A 22,629-nucleotide genomic window follows, 5' to 3' on the forward strand; every position below is an offset into this window, starting at 1 on the left:
GTCTTTGAAGGTTGTACTTTTCTAAGAAATTGTTTACTTTTTCCAGGTTGTCCATTTTATTGGTATATGATTGTTTGTAGCAGTCTCTCCTGATCCTTTGTATTTCTGCAGTGTCAGTTGTTACTTCTCCTTTTTCATTTCTAATTCTTTTTTAAAATTTTTTTAGTTTTTATAAACTTTCTTTTTTTGATTTATTTACTTTGGCTGTATTGGGTCTTCGTTGCTTCACGCAGGCTTTCTCTAGTTGCGGTGAGTGGGGGATACTCTTTGTTGTGGTGCGTGGTCCTCTCACTGCAGTGGCCTCTCTGTTGTGGAGCACAGGCTCTAGGACGTGTGGGCTTCAGTAGTTGTGGCGCATGGTCTTCAGTAGTTGTGGCTGGTGGGCTGTAGAGCGCAGGCTCAGTAGTTGTGGTGCATGGGCTTAGTTGCTCTGCAGCATATGGGTTGGGATCTTCCCAGACCAGGGCTTGAACCCGTGTCCCCTGCATTGGCAAGCGGATTCTTAACCACTGCACCACCAGGGAAGCCTTCTAATTCTGTTGATTTGAGTCTTCTCCCTTTTTTTCTTGATGAGTCTGGCTAATGTTTTATCAATTTCGTTTATCTTCTCAAAGAACCAGCTTTTACTTTCATTGATCGTTGCTATTGTTTCCTTCATTTCTTTTTCATTTATTTCTGATCTGATCTTTATGATTTCTTTCCTTCTGCTAACTTTGGGGTTTTTTTGTTCTTCTTTCTCTAATTGCTTTAGGTGTAAGGTTAGGTTGTTTATTTGAGATTTTTCTTGTTTCTTGAAGTAGGATTGTATTACTATAAACGTCCCTCTTAGAGCTGCTTTTGCTGCATCCCATCGGTTTTAGGTCATCGTGTTTTCATTGTCATTTGTCTCTAGGTATTTTTTGATTTCCTCTGTGATTTCTTCAGTGATCTCTTGGTTATTCAGTGGTGTATTGTTTAACCTCCATGTGTTTGTATATTTTACAGTTTTTTTCCTGTAATTGATACCTAGTCTCATAGCACTGTGGTCAGAAGAGATGCTTGATACGATTTCAATTTTCTTAAATTTACCAAGGCTTGATATATGACCCAAGATATGATCTGTCCTGGAGAATGTTCCATGAGCACTTGAGAAGAAAGTGGATTCTGTTGTTTTTGGATGGAATTTCCTATAAATATCAGTTAAGTCCACCTGGTGTAATATGTCATTTAAAGCTTGTGTTTCCTCATTTATTTTCGTTTTGGAGGATCTGTCCATTGGTGAAGGTGGCGTGTTAAAGTCCCCTACTCTTATTGTGTTACTGTCGACTTCCCCTTTTATGCCTGTTAGCATTTGCCTTATGTATTGAGGTGCTCCTGTGTTGGGTGCATAAATATTTACAATTGTTATATCTTCTTCTTGGATTGATCCCTTGATCATTATGTAGTGTCCTTCTTTGTCTCTTGTAATAGTCTTTGTTTTCAAGTCTGTTTTGTCTGATATGAGTATTGCTACTCCAGCTTTCTTTTGATTTCCATTTGTGTGGAATATCTTTTTCCACCCCCTCACTTTCAGTCCGTATGTGTCCCTAGGTCTGAAATGGGTATCTTCTAGACAGCATATATATGGGTCTTGTTTTTGTATCCATTCAGCCAGTCTGTGTCTTGTGGTTGGAGCATTTAATCCATTTACATTCAAGGTAATTATCGATATGTATGTTCCTGTTACCATTTTCTTAATTGTTTGGGGGCTTTTTTTGTGGGTCTTTACTTGGTTATAGGTTTTTCTCTTTCATCACTTTAAATATGTCCTGCCACTCCCTTCTGTCTTTCTGGGTTTCTGCTAAATGTCAGCTGTTAAACTTATGGGGATTCCCTTGTATGTTATTTGTTGCTTTTCCCTTGCTGCTTTTAATATTTTTTCTTTGTAATTAATTTTTGATAGTTTGATTAATATGGATCTTAGTGTGTTTCTCCTTGGATTTATCCTGTATGGGACTCTCTGCACTTCCTGGTCTTGATTGACTGTTTCCTTTCCCATGTTGGGGAAGCTTTTGACTATAATCTCTTCAAATATTTTCTCAGACACTTTCTTTTTCTCTTCTTCTTCTGGGACCCCTATAATTCAAATTCTTTAATGTTGTCCCAGAGGTCTCTTGAGACTGTCCTCAATTCTTTTCATTCTTTTCTCTTTATTCTGCTCTGTGGCTGTTATTTCTACTACTTTATCTTCCAGGTCACTTATCCATTATTCTACCTCAGTTATTCTTCTATTGATTCCTTCTACAGTATTTTTAATTCCATTTTTTGTGTTGTTCATCATTGTTTGTTTGCTCTTTAGTTCTTCTAGGTCCTTGTTAAACGTTTCTTGTATTTTCTCCGTTCTATTTCCAAGATTTTGGATCATCTTTACTATCATTACTCTGAATTCTTTTTCAGGTAGACTGCCGATTTCCTCTTCATTTGTTTGGTCTTGTGGGTTTTTCCCTTGTTCCTTCATCTGCTGCATATTTCTCTGTCTTCTCATTTTGTTTAACTTACTGTGTTTGGGGTCTCCTTTTCACAGTCTGAAGGTTCATAGTTCCTGTTATGTTTGGTGTCTGCCCACAGTGGGTGAGGTTGGTTCAGTGGGTTGTGTAGACTTCCTGGTGGAGGGACTGGTGCCTTTGTTCTGGTGGGTGGACCTGGATCTTGTCCTTCGGGTGGGCAGGGCTGTGTCTGGTGGTGTGTTTTGGGGTGTCTGTGAACTTAGTATGACTCTAGGCAGCATGACTGCTAAGGGGTGGGGTTGTGTTCCTGTCTTGCTAGTTGTATGGCATGGGGTGTCCAGCATTGGAGCTTGCTGAGCGTTGGGTGGAGCTGGGTCTTAGTGTTCAGGTGGAGATCTCTGGGAGAGCTCTCGCCAATTGATATTACTTGGGGCCGGTAGTTCTCTGGTGGTCCATTGTCCTGGACTCGTCTCTCCCACCTTGGAAGCTCAGACCTGACACGCGACCAGAGCACGAAGACCCTGCCAGCCACACGGCTTGGAAGAAAAGGAAGAAGAAGAAGAAAAAAGAACGAACAGATACTACCCAAAACCAAATGGTAAAAGCAAAACTAAACAGACAAAATCACATAAAGGAACATACACATACACACTCACAAAAAGAAAAAAAAGGGAAAAAAATTTTTGTAAATAGTAAGAAAATAAAAATTTAGAAAAAAGAAAGAGAGCAGCCCAATCAGTAAACAAATCCACCAATGATAGCAAGCACTAAAAACTAAACTAAGATCAACGTAACACCAGAAACAAATCAGATGCAGAAAGCAAACCCCAAGTCTACAGTTGCTCCCAAAGTCCACCACCTGAACTTTGGGAACATTCATTGTCTATTCAGGTATTCCACAGATGCTGGGTTTATCAAGTTGATTGTGGGATTTAATCTGCTACTCATTAGGGTGAATAGAGAAACTTCCCTTTCTCTTCTTTGTTCACACAGCTCCTGGGGTTCAGCTTTGGTTTTGGTCTGTCCTCTGCGTGTAGGTTGCCCTCAGGTGTCTGTTTCCCACCCAGACAGGAGGAGGTTAAAGCAGCAGCTCATTAGGACTCTCTTGCTCACTCAGGCTGGGGACAGGGCGGGGTATGGTAGTCACAACTGGAATGTGGGCCACGCCTGCGGCAACTGAGGCCACCATAACATCGCAACAGCCTGAGGCGTGCAGTGTGTTCTCCCAGGGATGTTGTACCTGGATCATGGGACCCTGCCAGTGGGAGGCTGCACAGGCTCCTGGCGGCCGGTATGGGTAGTGACCTGTGCTTGTACACAGGCTTCTTAGTTGCAGCAGCAGCAGCAGCGTTAGCAGTTCATGTCCGTCTCTGGAGTCTGAGCTGATAGCCGCGGCTCACGCCTGTCTCTGGAGCTCACTTAAACGGTTCCCTGCCTTCTGTGGGCACACAGAGCAGGAATCCCGTCTCCTTGCACACCCCAAAACAATGGTCTCTTGCCTCTTTGGCAGCTCCAGACTTTTTCCCGGACTCCCTCCCTGCTAGCTGTGGCGCACTAACCCCCTGCAGTCTGTGTTCACGCTGCCAACCCCAGTCCTCTCCCTGCGCTCCGACTGAAGCCGAGCCTCAGCTCCCAGCCCCCGCCCGCCCCGGCGGGTGAGCAGACAAGCCTCTTGGACTGGTGAGTGCTGGTCAGCACTGATCCTCTGTGAGGGAATCTCCCCACTTTGCCCTCTGCATCCCTGTTGCTGTGCTCTCCTCCGTGGCTCCGAAGCTTCCCCTCCGCCACCCCGTCTCCACCAGTGAAGGGGCTTCCTAGTGTGTGGAAACTTTTCCTCCTTCACAGCTCCCTCCCAGTGGGGCAGGTCCCGTCCCTATTCTTTTGTCTCTGTTTTTCCTTTTTTCTTTTGCCCCACCCAGGTACGTGGGGAGTTTCTTGCCTTTTGGGAGGTCTGAGGTCTTCTGCCAGCGTTCAGTAGGTGTTCTGTAGGAGTTGTTCCACGTGTAGATGTGTTTCTGATGTATTTGTGGGGAGGAAGGTGATCTCCACTTCTTACTCCTCCGACACGTTGAAGGTCTCCCATTGTTAATGGCACGTAAAAGTAGTATGACTGCAGTGCTGCTGATACGTACAGTATCATGCCTTAGTTCTGTTACAGGTACATACTGTCTTAGCAGTGCCTTGAGCTTAAATAGGTAGCTCCTCCCTTCTAAGGGATCCCCAGCAAGAGGAAGGCCTCTGTGGGTTGGGCTGCTGGTGCTGCTGAGCCTGGAGGTGTTAGCTGAGCCCCTGCAAGCTGGGATTTTGTGTTCATATTTGCCATTTAATTTTTATAATTGAGTTTATTTGCTCTAAGATCCTGTGCCCGCCCAAAGGGGAGAAATAGATCACAGGGAAGACTTGTCTTTGGTGTGACGGTGCACTTGTCCGTGGGTGGATGGGGATCCGTAGGACTCCATCTCCTATTTCTGGTGCCAGCGCCTGACCTGTGTGTCTCCTTCCTCCCCATGCGGCCGTGGGTTCCTTTGAGAACATCTGACAGCTTTTCAGCGAGGACAGGTCCCATCACAGGGGGGCTGTGCAACCTGGGGCCCTAGACAAGCACTCTCGGGGAGTCTCCTCCCCTTCTGCTTCCTTCCAGGTGCGCTATGCTGTTTTCTCTTTTTTTAAATCCTTGTTCCTTCTCAGAAGCTAATTTACTTTTTCAAACCTTGTCATAAAGCGGTCATACTTAGAAAGCGATTCATCTCCTCCTGGGGAGAGAGAAATGCCATGCACGGTTCCTCCTCCGTCTGCCCAGTCAGTGCCGGCTTCACATGCTGTGGGCAGAGTTCAGGATGGCAAGTTAGATAAGGTGGGCTCAGCGTGAACCAGCTGCTGTCTAACCGGGCCGTTTGTGGCCAAGGAAAAGCACTTACAGACCACCCTGAAGGTACATACACCTGCTCCTCAACCGTTCTGGTCTGCTGAGAAGTCATTCTCTTTCTTTTCTGGTAAGAAGGTATGTAATGAACGCTTAGGAGACTAAAACCAAAAACTTCACAGGAAAGCAGGTGACTTGAATCTGGAAGTACTCTTTCTGATCCATCAGGTTAATGACACTATTTCTTAATCCGGGAGAAAGTGGCAACATTTGGTGGAAACTGGGATTTACATTGAACTATTTACTGTCATCTCCCTTTCCCAATCATGGTGTTCTTCTGCCTTGTTTCCTGTGGGCTTCAGACACCTTCCAGCTCTCTTTCAGAAACCTTCAGAAAAGATACCTTTCAGAAACCCACTGAATCTTTTGTTTTCAGTTACTTGAAAGTGGGTGTCATGCTTGGTACTCCACCTCTGTGACCCTGTCTAACGACCTCCTCTCATTTCAAACTAATTCCTGTTTCTAGGCTTTATTTACAAACGATATGACTATGGGAAGTGATTCTTCCATGGCGTCTGAAAACTCCAGCATTTTTTAAATATTTTGAGTTTCCTACCCAAATCCCTGACCACCAAACTCTGGAGAGGGAGGAGACCATCTATCCCAATGTCTCGCTCGTCGTTTCTCAGCCCTAGATGTGGGGATACCTTGATGCACATAGAAGGTGCCCTTGGGATGACCTAACGTTTTTAATGTTCTTACTCCTCCTTGTCACCTGTGAGCAAAAGAGCGTGTGGCCGCTGCAGAGAGCGGGGAGGAGGGCGGGGCTAGGTTTCTGAATACATTAAAGCCCACTGATGAGAGGAAAGGAAGGAGGAGTTATCGTCCTCTCTGAATTAGGTTGGGAATGTGCAACAAGCAAATGAGAGTGGGATTGCTGCCCCCTCCCCTGCAAGTAGGTACTGATTCCTTCAGCTGGGATGACTGTCCGTAGATAAACTGTAGCACCTAGCTAGAGTGTTACTGGGTCACCAGTCAGGCTCATTCTAGAGACAGCTGGAAGGAGTTTCATAGTATAAATGAGCCACTCCAGGTTTTTGTATAAATGTTTAATATGTCACTATAGAATCAGCAGCTAGAGTGAATAAACAGTCACTTCTGCAGACATAAGCAAGCAGTGTGTGAGCCAGCATCATACATACATACCTCCCCTTATCATGATCTTCTGAAGGGTAGTTAGTTCAGATGGTAGAAAAGGCTGTGAGCGCCTACGTAAATTGCTTGGGCCACAGCTGCCTCCACCGCAGCTGTGGTGAGCCCCCTGCTCATAGGCCCTGCTCTCAGGCTCTCCTGAACAGTTCCAGATACCCAGTGTCCTGGTAGAAGCACGGCTTCCCTACATCTCGCTCCCCTGCCCCAGCTCCAAAAAGTGCAGAGCAAGCAACACCCAGGGCAATTTAGCCAACCCAAGCCAAGCTCTGTTCCTTAACTAAGGATCTGTGAAGCTGCCTGCAGGGTATTTCTTACCAGGCAGGGGATGGAAATTAATCGGAGAGAGCCAGGCAGCTTTTGGCTGGGGTTTCCTTCTCCTGTTGCATTAACCAGCATTTGCCTCTACAGGCTTGGTTAATTACAATCGTAACCCTTTATTCCTCTCTCCTCCTCGAAGCAATGAGAAATAAATGGTTCCAATTTGGGAAGAATACACATTTATTTGTCTTTGACCTGAGCCTTCAAAATGCCAAGATAGCAGGAGGCTTTGGCTATGGCCAGCTCATTCTTGAAGAGGACAGTTGGCCTAGGGGACTTTGGGAGCAAGGCAGGGATAGATTCATGCCTAATGCCGAGGAATGGTGAGGGAGAGGATGCCGAGGGACGTTTGGGCCCCAGGAGCAGGAAATGGGGTTTGCTGGGATTTTATATCTTCCTCAGTTCTTGTGTTACTTTCTGTGTCTCTTATGGTATTTCCTAACTTTAAATTTGCATCCAGCTCTACTCAGTGCTTTTTAATGATGTAAAAAGTATTTTTAAATTGTAGTTTAAAAAAAACACACAATATAAAATTTACCATCTTAACCGTTTTTACGTATACAGTGCAGTAATGTTAAGTATATTCACATTGATGTGCAGTAGATCTCTAGAACTTTTTCATCTTGGAAAACTGAAACTCTATACATTAAACAACTCCCATGTTCCCTCACCCAGCCCCTGGCAACCACCATTCTACGTTCTGTCTCTATGATTTTTTTTTTTGCGGTACGCGGGCCTCTCACTGTCGTGGCATCTCCCTTTGCGGAGCACAGGCTCTGGACGCGCAGGCTCAGCGGCCGTGGCTCACGGGCCCAGCCGCTTCACAACATGTGGCATCTTCCCGGACTGGGGCGTGAACCCGTGTCCCCTGCACTGGCAGGCGAACTCTTAACCACTGCACCACCAGGGAGGCCCTTGTCTCTATGATTTTGATACTTCCACAGACTTCGTGTAAATGGAATCATAGTATCTATCTTCTGGGACCATCTTATTTCACTTAGCATAACGTTCTCAAGATTCAACCATGTTGTAGCATGTGACAGGATTTCCTTCTTTTTTAAAGATGAATAATACTGCATTTTATGCATGTACCACATTTTATTTGTCTATCCATTGATGGACATTTGGGCTGCTTCTGCCTCTTGGCTATTGTGAAAATGCTGCAATGACCAAGGAAGGGTGTGCAAATATCTCTTCTTTTAGACTTCTTGGATATGTAACCAGAAGTAGGATTGCTGGATCATATAGTAATTCTATTTTTAATTATTTGAGGAACATCCATGTTGTTTTTTATAGTAGCTGCACCATTTTACATTTTTACCAGTAGTGCCCAGGGGTTCCAGTTTCTCCACGTCCTTGCCAACACTTGTTGTTTTCTGTTTTTTTGATAGTGGACATCCCAATAGGTATGAGGTGGTATCTCGTGGTTTTGATATGCATTTCTCTAATGATTTACGATGGTCTTTTCATATGCTTCTTGGCCATTCATATATCTTCTTGGAGAAATGTTTTAAGTCCTTTGACCATTTTTAAATCAAGTTATTTACTTTTTTTTTGAGTTGTAGGATTTCTTTATATATTCTGGATATTAACCCCTTTTCAGAAATATGATTTGCAAACGTGTTCTACAGTTCTGTAAGTTGCCTTTAATGATATATTTTAAGTAAATTTCTTAGGCTCACCATTTGCCGTCATCATTTTGATGGAAATTCTTTTTTTTTTGATGGAAATTCTTTGTGTCTTTGTTATGTTTTGTTTTCTTGGTCTCACTCTTCAAAATAGACTACAGATAATTTCACAATCCTAAGTTATTTATTTGGAGAAGACTACCCATCCCCTCTCTGTCTAGTATGGAAAGGTTTCATGGCGAATGGAGGGGGAGAAGTCAGTGATTGCATTTACCCTGCAGCCTGTGAACAGTGACCCAACCTTGGACAGCCCAGAAGATTCCTGGACATGTCTTCTTCAGGGTAGACATGCATAGCTGGCCCCAGTGTTCTCAGATCCAGCAGATCACCCGAAGCAACTGGGTTCTCCCTGGAATCTCTGAGTCTCCCAGGAGAGCCATGTAACTCAGAGTGCTTGAAAGTCAAGCTCAACCTTCCAGAATTGCTCTGACACAGCCCTTTGGAGCATTCCTGGAACCAAACACCACTACATAGTCTTAAAGCTTGGATAAATTCCCATTTCTCTCTGTCCATGCCAGCACCCCCATGAATTCACCCTCCTTTAAATTCTTGTAACACATAAAATCTCTACTAGGGAAGGTTTCATATACTGGTTTCATGTTATTCTCCTAATAGCTCTGTTGGGCAGGGTCCATGACTTGCTCTTCTCTGCAGCCCTTACAGTTCCTGGGACAGTTGACTGATGGATTGGGAGAGGGTTACCATATGGTGGGCATCTTTCTGTCCCACATTAGATTTTCAGACATGGAGAATAGCCGGGAATTGGAGCACACTGCAAACTGAATGGACTTAGGTCCTCCAGAAGAACTATTCTTGACCTTGGGATGTGAGCAGTGCCTAGAACTGTGCTGTCCCTGAAGGACAAGTCCTATGTGGGGACATCTGGGCACAGAGAGAAGCACGTGAGCAGAATTCAAGTCCTGCCATTCTTAGGTGCACCTGGCACCCCAGGATTGTTTAGTAAAGAGATAAGAAGGGTTGGCCTCCCTAACAGACTGCAAGGTGCCCTTGTGAGGTTTCGTGGGCTTCAGGAGGGAAAGAGACCTTGAGAGGACTTGTTTGACTTTTAGTACTCATTCCCTAGAAGGCCCCCTCTATGTCTAACCTATATCACATATCTTTTCTTTTGACCTTTGGTAGAAGGATAGAGAGAGGTCTTGGTGAAATAGACAAGCCTGAGCTAAGAAAGTCTAGTTCCTTTGACCTGTGCTCCAGGGGAAGAACTGTTTCCCAACCTTCAAAGCATCTCATTGCCTCTCTGCTCTGGAATGAATGGTTCGTGGAGGTTAATAATTAACTGAGAGTGACAGGTTGACTTCTTTTTATTGCAGTTTCACTTTCCCACAGACACTGCCTTATTTTTATAGAGGTGCTTGTATCCCTTACCCCATCCTGAAGTCGGGTAGAATGAGAAGGGAATTTTCTACTTTTCTACTACATTTTTGAAGATAGGGGAACATTGAAGTAGGGGTGATAATTGTACCACCGTGAGTACAGATCTCAGGTCTCAGCATCAAATCCTATTTCATGTTTTGACCTTCCTTCCACCCAAGGATTCTAGTCTAAATATTCCCAACATTGATTTTAGAAGAGAAATCCAATTCCCTCTCATATATAAATTTCTTTGTGATATTTTAATCTTGTGAACTATAAATTGATCCATTGTGTTTATTTTAAAAGTCATCTCTATTGATGGCAAGAATTACTACAAATACAATTTAATTTAGAGAAGTTGCCCCATCTCCCTATCTGTGGTTTTCTTAGACATTTCCCAAGCTACCCAAACCCCTCATTCATGTCTGGCCCTCCAGCATTACAGTAATTACACTAGACGGCAGAGGAATTGTTACCAGATAATATCTTAGAAATAGAGACATTATGAGCTAATTTCAGGCCCTCTCAAATTAATGAGAATGTTCCTTGTGGAGTGCTACCAATGTAAACCTTTAAAACATGACAAGTGGGAGATATTTAAATCCTTTATCTGTGGAGCCCAGTCCAAGCTCAGCAAGCACGCCCGCGTGCTGTCATCTGGCCGGTTGTAGGGTAGCTCTTTTATCTTCCTCCTAGGTTTTATTAATGAAATTTCCTCTGGGACTTGGCTGTCACCAGCAACCTTTCTTGGGGTGTGACGGGATTATAGGGAGAGGAAATGCGGTCCTAGGAGGCGTAACTCGGGCTATAGGACCATCCTCTGGGCTGGGAGGACCCTCATCCAGGGTAAGGACTGGAAGAGCCAGTGCCTCCCTCCTGCATGGTCTGGGGTGCCTCCACCTCTGATCGTGTTTTATTGACCTAGAATTACTTCTCTTCTGTGGGCATGACCAAAGGCTGTGCTTTAATGTGGTTGTCTCCAAGCAGTTGATTCCTCTGATCTCAAGATGATTTCCCACTTCTCTGCGTCTTATACCTTGGTGGGGGAGGTGGGCACAGAGGAGGAGAAGCCTGATGTTTTCTGGGCACTGAGCCAACCCTGTTGGGCATCTGATGCATTTATTTTTGCTGGTTCTGCTGCTTATGGTGCTGCCTTTCCACCACCACTACCGTCCCCAACCCCACCGGGGGCAGCTCCAACATTTCTATTAGGGAATGGTAGGAAGCGCTGGCATAAATTTATGTAAGACTGAGAAAACTCAGTCACCCATACAAAGAGTGAGAGGGCTAGCGATGTGAGGTTATGAAGGCTGAAGCCTGTGTCCCCAGCCTGGGGTCCCTCGGTGTCACCCCTCTCCCGCTCTCCACGTGCTCAAACACTTCCTCCCCTGGGAGGTTTTCCTCTCCTCCACAGCCCTTCCTAGTCATCTCTTCCTTCTTTATGTATGTATTTATTTATGCTCATAATCAAAACTTTATTGAAAAACTGACATCAAAATAGGAGAGCACTGTCGTATACCTTACAGAATTAAACGTAATTCCATCATCTTGGTAGATGAACTAGAATCACTGAACAGATAAGGCTTTCTGCGATAGAACACAATTCAGGAAGCTGCGTGGGTCACTAGTGGTGCTGTCTTCTACATGAACACCCTTCTGTGAGCCTGGCCCTTCCTCCCATCAGCTGGCACAACACTGTTGGACAACCAACACAAAGCACCACTGTCTGAGCATGGCTGAAAACTGTGGTAATCCTGTAGCAACCCGGACATTTTACATTCATGAAGAATTTGGACTTTGAACCAGCCAGTTTTTTTTTTAATGTTTTTTCTTTTCTCCTTCCAAGGAAGGATGCAGTAAATCTCTAGCCAAAGGCATGTTGAGGCTTTCGCAAGCCCAGCCTGTCCAAAGCAGCAGCACTCACCTGGGCACATGGCATCCTCTCCTTCCTTCCTTCCTTCCTTCCTTCCTTCCTTCCTTCCTTCCTTCCTTCCTTCCTTCCTTCCTCCCTCCCTCCCTCCCTCCCTCCCTCCCCCCCTCCCTTCCTTCCTCTTTTAATTTTTTTTGACTTATTTATTTTTCATTCTTTCTTAAATGGAACTTTTATTCCTTTCTGAGTTAATGTGGTCTCAGAAATCACTCTCTCTGGATTCAAATATTGGCTCTTCTGTCTACTGACTCTCTGACTTCAGGCAGGTTATTTAGTTTCCTCAACAGTAGGATGGGATTAGTAATAGACCCGAGCTCTTGTTCGTTGTGGGTGTTCAGGGAGCTCATGAAGCATCTGGGGCCTGGTGCTCTATAGGTGCTCATTTACAGGGTCCCTGCCAGCTCATTCAGCACGGTGCGTGAATGAGAATAAGGTACCTCTTCCTCCTCGATTTCTTCCCCTTCTTACCCCCTCAGCCTGATGCCTTTGCTCTGCGAACACGGTGGCCCCACTCATTTGTAGCTCAAGCTGCTGATGCTATAATGATGCTCCCAGCTTGGTGGGTGATCACGTCCGTTCAGTTGTACAGGTGAATCTCGTCTCCACACGCCATCGGTCATTTGAAGTCCTCCCATTTCCACCTTCCTTCATGTCTTTAGAACATTCCCATTACTTGGCCACCACCAGCCTAAGCCATGACCTGATTGGATCTTTCCTGAATTACTGCTCCAGTAGTAACTGCCTTACTCGACCTCCTGCATTCAGTCTCGCACACCTTCCCACAAATCACAGTGTTTCTAAGATGCAAGTATGGTTGTCATTTCTTTTCTTTTTTAAAAAAAATAAATTGATTTTATTTATTCTTGGCTGCATTGGGTCATTGCTGTGTGCGGCTTTCTCTAGTTGCGGCGAGCGGGGGCTACTCTTCACAGTGGTGCGCAGGCTTCTCATTGCTGTGGCTTCTCTTGTTGCGGTGCCTGGGCTCTAGGTGTGCAGGCTTCATAGTTGCGGCACACGGGCTCAGTAGTGGTGGCTCGCAGACTTTAGAGTGCAAGCTCAGTAGCTGTGGCACACAGGCTTAGTTGCTCTGTGGCATGTGGGATCTTCCCGGACCAGGGCTTGAACCCATGTCCCCTGCATTGGCAGGCAGATTCTTAGCTACTGCACCACCAGGGAAGCCCTGGTTGTCATTTCTTAATTTAAAATCCTTCAAATTTTCCCCATTTCTCCTGGTGAAATCCAAACCCCTCAAGTGTAGCATACAAGGCCTGCAGGTGGGACTGTGCCCGGCTGTGCTGTGCCGTGCCGTGTCTCGTCTCCTTACCTGCCCTCCTCTCTGCAGGCTCCACCTCTTCTCCAACTCCCTTCCCCAGCAGTGATCGAGCCATATTGCAAACATTTCAGTTGAGTAGTTGATGTCAGTATTGATGATCTGAAGTATAAAGAGCTCAAATAAGTCCATTTTTAAAGTTAAAACCCAAAAAATACTTCACCAATCACAGACAGTTCACAAGGTACAGACAACTAGTACACACACACACACACACACACACAGAAAAATGTTGAGCTCTATCAATAAAGATATTAAAAATCAAAGAACAACATTTTTCGTATAATAATTAACCAAAGATTTTTAAAAGTTAATCTACATTACTGACCAAAGATCTCTGATGCATTAATACTCCCAGTGAGGGGCAATGAGAACGTACCTGATTGGAGCACAAGGGAACTTTTGGGGTGATTGTGGTGATAAAAATTGTTCTATATCTGGATTGTGATGGTGGACACAGGTAGTATAATATTTATCAGAAACTCATTGAAATATATCTTTCAAATTGGTGCATCTTATCGTACATAAACTCTAAGTCAAACATGAATTTAAAGACAACTTGATTAACCAGGATTAGGTGAACAAGATGCTTTCATACGTTGGGAGGCTGGGGTGGGGGTAGGGTGATAACATCAATGGGCTCCATCTTTCTGGAAGGTGATTTTCTTCTATTTAAGAAAACAAACTCCAACATGGTAATTTTCCTTCTAGAATAGCATCTTAAAGATCACGAATTCAAAGATGTATATCCAATATTTGTCACAGCAATGATAGCAGCTAAAAACTGGAAAAAGAACCAAAATGTTCTACAATAGGTGATTGGTTAAATTATGATTCATCTGCATGGGGACCACTGCCAGCCCAGGAGAAGCCTTTGTGTGAATTGGAAAAAGGCATCCCTTCTGGGGCAAATGCTCCCTCCCAGACTTGAGGGGGGCATCAGCTAAATTCTGGCCCCACTGGACCCCTCACCTGGGCACCTGTACAATCCTCAGGCCTAAAGCAGCATCTGTGATCCATACGAGGGTCCATGAGGCAGACATTAAAACTGATGTCGTTCGGGACTTCCCTGGTGGCTCAGTGGTTAAGAATCTGCCTGCCAGTGCACGGGACACGGGTTCGATCCCTGGTCCGGGAAGATCCCACGTGCTGCGGAGCAACTAAGCCCGTGCACCACAACTACTGAACCTGCACTCTAGAGCCCGCAAGCCACAACTACTGAGGCCCACGCACCTAGAGCCCATGCACCGCAACTACTGAGCCCACATGCGGCAACTACTGAAGCCCGTGCACTCTAGGGTCCACGTGCCGCAACTACTGAGCCCGCATGCTGCAACCACTGAAGTCCACCTGCCTAGAGCCTGTACTCTGCAACAAGAGAATGCAGTGAAGAGTAGCCCCTGCTCACCGCAACTAAAGAAAGGCTGCGGGCAGCAACAAAGACTCAGTGCAGCCAAAAACCAGACTCAACGCAGCCAAAAACCAATAAATAAATAAATAAAACTGATGCCTTTGAAGAACAATGGCATGGGAAAATGTTGAATAACGAATGGGGAGTTAAATGACAAATATAGGTATAATTTTACATATAATTCTACTTTTCTCAAAAATGTAAAATCACTAGACGGAAACATACCAAAGTGTAACTGGTGGTTAACATGAGTGATAGAATCACGGGTGACTTTCTCTTTTTTACACCTGCTTTTTCCGAATGTCCTGCTGTCAGTACTTTTTCTAATTGCGAAAAAGATGTACGTTCTTACTTTCCTATTTAATAGGACTCTGTCGTGCTAATGCCGGCAACAGTGGTCTCTTTGGGCACAAGAGCAGATGGGAATTGTGTGCTGGAGTTAAGGCTAGAGCTGGGTGGGAGCAGAGGACGAGGGCTGCCTTGCTGAAGTCCCAGTGATTCCTTCGATAAAAGTAGATGTCTCTTACTTTATCCTCTGCTCTTTCCATTCTGCAGGTTTGAGACATTTGACGTGAACAGCTTTGAGCAGTTTTGTATCAACTATGCGAATGAGAAGCTCCAGCAACAGTTCAACTTGGTAGGTTTTTCTGGACCCGGACATGTCGGGTGGGGGAGACCTCTCTCCCCACCAGGGAGTGGCAGACAGCCCGGCCTACTTCTCTTCTGTCCAGGGTCAGTGGGCTCTAGCTCTGCCCTGACCTGCCCTTGGTTTCCTGGTGGTGCCCCAGCTCTAGGCAGGTGCTCCCCACTGCTCAGAAGAAGGTCAGTGATCCTCTCCTTGGCTTTGACTCCCACTCTTTTGACCCCGAGCTTCTATGGTATTTGAGCAATTGAAAGCCAGCTATGAGGCTTCTCGCTACTGGTTGAGGTATGACATTACAGGTGATTATTGGAGTGTCCTAGGGAAGCGTTCACATGGGAGTGAGGATCACCTAACTGAGCTTTTTTCTTCTGCATTCATGACTGTGACTTGTGCCTAAACCTTTTCTAGCGAGTATGCACCATCCTCCAGGGCTCAGAACCCATGTGGTTGAAGCTCAGGGGAGTTGAAAGTTAAGGTGTGTCTATAGTTCACTAACCTTGACCTTTCACTTCTTACACCAGCATGTATTCAAGTTGGAGCAAGAGGAATACATGAAGGAGCAGATCCCTTGGACCTTGATTGATTTTTATGATAACCAACCTTGTATTGACCTCATAGAAGCTAAGCTGGGCATCTTGGACCTGTTGGATGAAGAATGTAAGGTAAAACTGATGATGCTATCATTGAATCAGTTCAATTCTAGGCTTGGGGTGTGGGGCAGAGGACTGCTCTGTGGTGCAGGGGAACATGTGAGATCTCAAAGCTGGAATTTCATCTGTGATTAGCTGGCCTTTAGTTTGCTGGGAGAAGCGCTGGTGTCTGTTCTGCATACTAGAAGATACCAGAAGGTAACACGTTGAGTATGACTGGCAGGTATTGCTGCATTGGTGAACATGTGCCTCTTCTGGCAGAGACTGGGTGTTACGGATTGGCATGATGTGATGGTGGCATGGATTTGGTGCCCCAGATCACCTAGGTGCTGAGAGAAGGACCCCGACTTGTAGACAGGCATCCCACAGAGTGTGAGTCAAGAGCACAGGGTCATCTTTACCGTGCCAGATGGCTTGGGAGCGATAAGAGCCACATGCTTGGTAGCAGGTGAAAGCTGTAGATTTCCCCCATGTAGCTTGTCAGGGATGCTACCTGCTATAACAGGAAGAGCCCTGAGTTGCCAACATGGAGAGAAACAGGCAGCCTTGGAAATGTGGGGCAGGGGAACTGGGTGTTATCAATCACCTAACTACTTTGGCCTTTGGTTTTCTGCTCTATAAATTGAGGGGGGTTGGATCTGATGATCTTCAAAACTTCTCCTGGTTTGGTGTTTGGTGATCAGGGGGTAAATGTTTGCCAGCTCCTCCAGTGATGGAAACTCTAATTAAAAGGTGTAGAAGCCACGTGGTTCTCAGTATTGAAACGGAAGAGCCCAGTTGAGTTTACTTTCTGGTCTCCCATGTCTTCCCTCTAAAGTGGCTTGTGACTTGATGGTTTAGGAGGAGCAGATGTTTCCCTTCCAGAAGGACTCTCCAAGTTTCATTGCCTTTGAAAGTGAGAAGGAACAATTAATAAGACAGTGGAAGACAGAATGAAAATACACTGAAATCCACAGCACGTTTTTTTTTAGTGATGAGAGTGGGCACCCTTGTCTTGTTCCTGATCTTAGAGGAAATGCTTTCAGTTTTTCACAACTAAGAATGATATTGGAGAGGAACCAAGATGGCGGAGTAGAAGGACGTGCTCTCACTACGTCTTACGAGAACACCAGGATCACAACTAGCTGCTGGACAATCATCGACAGGGAGACACTGGAACTCACCAAAAAAGATGCCCCACATCCAAAGGCAAAGGAGAAGCCACAATGAGATGGTAGGAGGGGTGCAATCACAGTAAAATCAGTTTCCATAACTGCTGGATGGGTGACTCACAGACTGGAGAACACTTATACCACAGAAATCCACCCACTGGACTGAAGGTTCTGAACCCCACGTCGGGCTTCCCAACCTGGAGGTCCGGCAACAGGAGGAGGAATTCCTAGAGAATCAGACTTTGAAGACTGGTGGGAATTGACTGCAGGACTTTGACAGGACTGGGGGAAACAGAGACTGTACTCTTGGAGGGCACACAAAAGTAGTGTGTGCATCAGGACCCAGGGGAAGGAGCAGTGACCCCCATAGGAGACTGAACCAGACCTACCTGCTAGTGTTGGAGAGTCTCCTGCAGAGACGGGTGGGGGGTGGCTGTGGCTCACCATGGGGACAAGGACACTGGCAACAGACGTTCTGGGAAGTAATCCTTGGAGTGAGCCCTCCCAGAGTCTGTCATTAGCCCCACCAAAGAGCCCAGGTAGCCTCCAGTGTTCGGTTGCCTCAGGCCAAACAACCAACAGGGAGGGAACCCAGCCGCACCCATCAATAGTCAAGCGGATTAAAGTTTTACTGAGGTCTGCCCACCAGAGCAACAGTCTGCTCTGCCCACCACCAGTCCCTCCCATCAGGAAACTTACACAAGCCTCTTAGATAGCCTCATCCACCAGAGGGCAGACAGCAGAAGCGAGAAGAACTACAATCCTGAAGCCTGTGGAACAAAAACCACATTCACAGAAAGACAAGATGAAAAGGCAGAAGGCTAGGTACTAGATAAAGGAACAAGATAAAACCCCAGAAAACCAACTAAATGAAGTGGAGATAGGCAACCTTCCAGAAAAAGAATTCAGAATAATGATAGTGAAGATGATCCAGGACCTCGGAAAAAGAATGGAGGCAAAGATCGAGAAGATGCAAGAAATGTTTAACAAAGACCTAAAAGAATAAAATACAAACAAACAGAGATGAACAATACAATAACTGAAATGAAAACTACACTAGAAAGAATCAATAGCAGAATAACTGAGACAGAAGAACAGATAAGTGACCTGGAAGAGAGAATGGTGGAATTCACTGCTGCAGAACAGAATAAAGAAAAAAGAATGAAAAGAAATGAAGGCAGCCTAAGAGACCTCTGGGACAACATTAAACACAATAACATTCGCATTATACGGGTCCCAGAAGGAGAAGAGAGAGAGAAAGGACCGGAGAAAATATTTGAAGAGATTATAGTGGAAAACTTCCTTAACATGGGAAAGGAAATGGCCACCCAAGTCCAGGAAGCCCAGAGAGTCCCATACAGGATAAACCCAAGGAGAAACACGACGAGACACATAGTAATCAAACTGAGAAAAATTAAAGACAAAGAAAAATTATTGAAAGCAGCAAGGGAAAAATGACAAATAACATACAAGGCAACTTTCATAAGGTTAACAGCTGATTTCTCAGCAGAAACTCTACAAGCCAGAAGGGAGTGGCATGACATACTTAAAGTGATGAAAGGGAAGAACTTACAACCAAGATGACTCTACCTGGCAAGGATCTCATTCAGATTCAATGGAGAAATCAAAAGCTTTACAGACAAGCAAAAGCTAAGAGAATTCAGCACCACCAAACCAGCTCTACAACAAATGCTAAAGGAACTTCTCTAAGTGGGAAACACAAGAGAAGAAAAGGACCTACAAAAACAAACCCAAAACAATTAAGAAAATGGTCATAGGAACATACATATCAATAATTACCTTAAATGTGAATAGATTAAATGCTCCAACCAAAAGACAGAGGCTTGCTGAATGGATACAAAATCAAGACCAATATATATGCTGTCTACAAGAGACCCACTTCAGACCTAGGGACACATACAGACTGAAAGTGAGGGGATGGAAAAAGATATTCCATCCAAATAGAAATCAAAAGAAAGCTGGAGTAGCAATACTCATATCAGATAAAATAGACTCTAAAATAAAGAATGTTACAAGAGACAAGGAAGGACACTGCATAATGATCAAGGGATCAATCCAAGAAGAAGATATAACAATTATAAATATATATGCAACCAACATAGGAGCACCTCAATACATAAGGCAACTGCTAACAGCTATTAAAGAGGAAATCGACAGTAACACAGTGATAGTTGGGGACTTTAACACCTCACTTACACCAATGGACAGATCATCCAAAATGAAAATAAATAAGGAAATAGAAGCTTTAAATGACACAATAGACCAGATAGATTTAATTGATATTTATAGGACATTCCATCCAAAAACAGCAGATTACACTTTCTTCTCAAGTGTGCATGGAACGTTCTCCAGGATAGATCACATCTTGGGTCACAAATCAAGCCTCAGCAAATTTAAGAAAGTTGAAATCATATCAAGCATCTTTTCTGACCACAACGCTATGAGATTAGAAGTGAATTACAGGGAAAAAAATGTAAAAAAGCCAAACACATGGAGGCTGAACAATACGTTACTAAATAACCAAGAGATCACTGAAGAAATCAAAGAGGAAATCAAAAAATACTTAGAGACAAATGACAATGAAAACACGACGATCCAAAACCTATGGGATGCAGCAAAAGCAGTTTTAAGAGGGAAGTTTATAGCTATACAAGCCTACCTCAAGAAACAAGAAAAATCTCAAAACAATCTAACCTTAGACCTAAAGGAACTAGAGAAAAGAGAACAAACAAAACCCAAAGTTAGCAGAAGGAAAGAAATCATAAAGATCAGAGCAGAAATAAATGAAATAGAAACAAAGAAAACAGTAGCAAAGATCAATAAAACTAAAAGCTGGTTCTTTAAGAAGATAAAGAAGATTGATTAGCCAGACTCATCAAGAGAAAGAGGGAGAGGACTCAAATCAATAAAATTAGAAATGTAAAAGGAGAAGTTACAACAGACACCGCAGAAATAGAAAGCATCCTAAGAGACTGCTACAAGCAACTCTATGCCAATAAACTGAACAAGGTGGAAGAAATGGACAAATTCTTAGATAGGTATAACCTTCCAAGACTGAACCAGGAAGAAATACAAAATATGAACAGACCAATCACAAGTAATGAAATTGAAACTGTGATTAAAAATCTTCCAACAAACAGAAGTCCAGGACCAGAGGGCTTCACAGGTGAATTAAACATTTAGAGAAGAGCTAACACTGATCCTTCTCAAACTCTTCCAAAAAATTGCAGAGGAAGGAACACTCCCAAACACATTCTGTGAGGCCACCATCACCCTGATAGCAAAACCAGACAAAGATACTACAAAAAAAGAACATTACAGACCAATATCACTGATGAACATAGATGCAAAAATCTTCAACAAAATACTAGCAAACAGAATCCAACAATACATTAAAAGGATCATACACCATGATCAAGTGGGATTTATCCCAGGGATGCAAGGATTCTTCAGTATACGCAAATCAGTCAATGTGATACACCATATTCACAGATTGAAGAATAAAAACCGTATGATCATCTCAATAGATGCAGAAAAAGCTTTTGACAAAATTCAGCACCGATTTATGTTAAAAACTCTCCAGAAAGTGGGCATAGAGGGAACCTACCTCAACATAATAAAGGCCATATCTGACAAACCCACAGCAAACATCATCCTCAATGGTGAAAAACTGAAAGCATTTCCTCTAAGATCAGGAAAAAGACAAGGATGTCCACTCACACCACCATTATTCAACATAGTTTTGGAAGTCCTAGCCACAGCAATCAGAGAATAAAAAGAAATAAAAGGAATACAAATTGGAAAAGAAGAAGTAAAACTGTCACTGCTTGCAGATGACATGATACTATACATAGAGATCCTAAAAATGCCACCAGAAAACTACTAGAGCTAATCAATGAATTTGGTAAAGTGGCAGGGTACAAATTTAATGCACAGAAATCTCTTGCATTCCTATACACTAATGATTAAAAATCTGAAAGAGAAATTAAGGAAACACTCCCATTTACCACTGCAACAAAAAGAATAAAATATCTAGGAATAAACCTACCTAGGGAGACAAAAGACCTGTATGCAGAAAACTATAAGACACTGTTGAAAGAAATTAAAGGTGATACCAACAGATGGAAAGATATACCATGTTCTTGGTTTGGAAGAATCAATACTTTGAAAATGACTATACTACCCAAAGCAATCTGCAGATACAGTGCAATCCCTATAAAATTACCAATGGCATTTTTTACAGAGCTAGAACAAAAAATCTTTAAATTTGTATGGAGACACGAAAGACCCCGAATAGCCAAAGCAGTCTTTAGGGAAAAAAACGGAGCTGGAGGAATCAGATTCCCTGGCTTCAGACTATGCTACAAAGCTACAGTAATCAAGACAATATGGTACTGGCAGAAAAACAGAAACATAGATCAATGGAACAAGATAGAAAGCCCAGAGATAAACCCACACACCTATGGTCAACTAATCTATTACAAAGGAGGCAAGGTTATACAATGGAGAAAAGACAGTCTCTTCAATAAGTGGTGCTGGGAAAACTGGACAGCTGCATGTAAAAGAATGAAATTAGAACCCTCCCTAACACCATACACAAAAATAAACTCAAAATGGATTCGATACTTAAATGTAAGACCGGACAGTATAAAACTCTTAGAGGAAAACATAGGAAGAACCCTCTTTGACATAAATCACAGCAAGATCTTTTTTGATCCACCTCCTAGCATAATGGAAATAAAAACAAAAATAAACAAATGGGACCTAATGAAACTTAAAAGCTTTTGCACAGCATAGGAAACCATAAACAAGATGAAAAGACAACTCTCAGAATGGGATAAAATATTTGCAAATGAATCAATGGACAAGGGATTAATCTCCAAAATATATAAACAGGTCATGCAACTCAATATTAAAAAAAACAAACAACCCAATCCAAAATGGGTAAAAGACCTAAATAGACATTTCTCCAAAGAAGACATACAGGTGGCCAAGAAGCACATGAAAAGCTGCTCAACATCACTAATCATTAGAGAAATGCAAATCAAAAGTACAGTGAGGTATCACATCCACCAGTTAGAATGGGCGTCCTCAGAAAATCTACAAACAACAAATGCTGGAGAGGTTGTGGAGAAAAGCGAACCCTCTTGCACTGCTGGTGGGAATGTAAATGGATACAGCCACTATGGAGAACAGTACGTAGGTTCCTTAAAAAACTAAAAATAGAATTACCATGTGATCCAGCAATCCCACTACTGGGCATATACCCAGATAAAACCATAATTCAAAAAGACTCATGCACCCCAGTGTTCACTGCAGCACTATTTACAATAGCCAGGTCATGAAAGCAACCTAAATGCCCACTGACAGATGAATGGATAAAGAAGTTGTGGTACCTATATACAATGGAATATTACTGAGCCATAAAAAGGAACGAAATTGGGTCATTTGTTGAGACGTGGATGGCTCTGGAGACTGTCATACAGAGTGAAGTAAGTCAGAAAGAGAAAAACAAATATCGTATATTAACGCATGTATGTGAACCTAGAAAAATGGTACAGATGAACCAGTTT

The 22,629-nt window shown here is 43.6% G+C and overlaps 1 protein-coding gene and 1 pseudogene across 3 annotated transcripts in view; one reads left to right on the forward strand and one right to left on the reverse strand.

Moving 5' to 3' along the window:
• MYO5B (myosin VB) overlaps window positions 1–22,629 on the forward strand; it is a 387,764-nt gene that overhangs the window by 250,591 nt on the left and 114,544 nt on the right. For 2 of the 3 annotated variants that reach the window (XM_060121183.1, XM_060121181.1), the window contains exons 11-12: window positions 15,147–15,228; window positions 15,756–15,896. In XM_060121183.1, coding sequence (XP_059977166.1) covers window positions 15,147–15,228; window positions 15,756–15,896 — 223 coding nt within the window. The remainder of the gene's footprint in view (window positions 1–15,146; window positions 15,229–15,755; window positions 15,897–22,629) is intronic. The other variant, XM_060121182.1, reaches the window with a different exon arrangement.
• On the reverse strand, window positions 11,528–11,798 carry LOC132503922 (small ribosomal subunit protein eS27-like; annotated as a pseudogene).

The sequence above is a fragment of the Lagenorhynchus albirostris genome, chromosome 14, assembly GCF_949774975.1.
Source record: "Lagenorhynchus albirostris chromosome 14, mLagAlb1.1, whole genome shotgun sequence".
In the NCBI taxonomy this organism is placed as follows: domain Eukaryota; kingdom Metazoa; phylum Chordata; class Mammalia; order Artiodactyla; family Delphinidae; genus Lagenorhynchus; species Lagenorhynchus albirostris.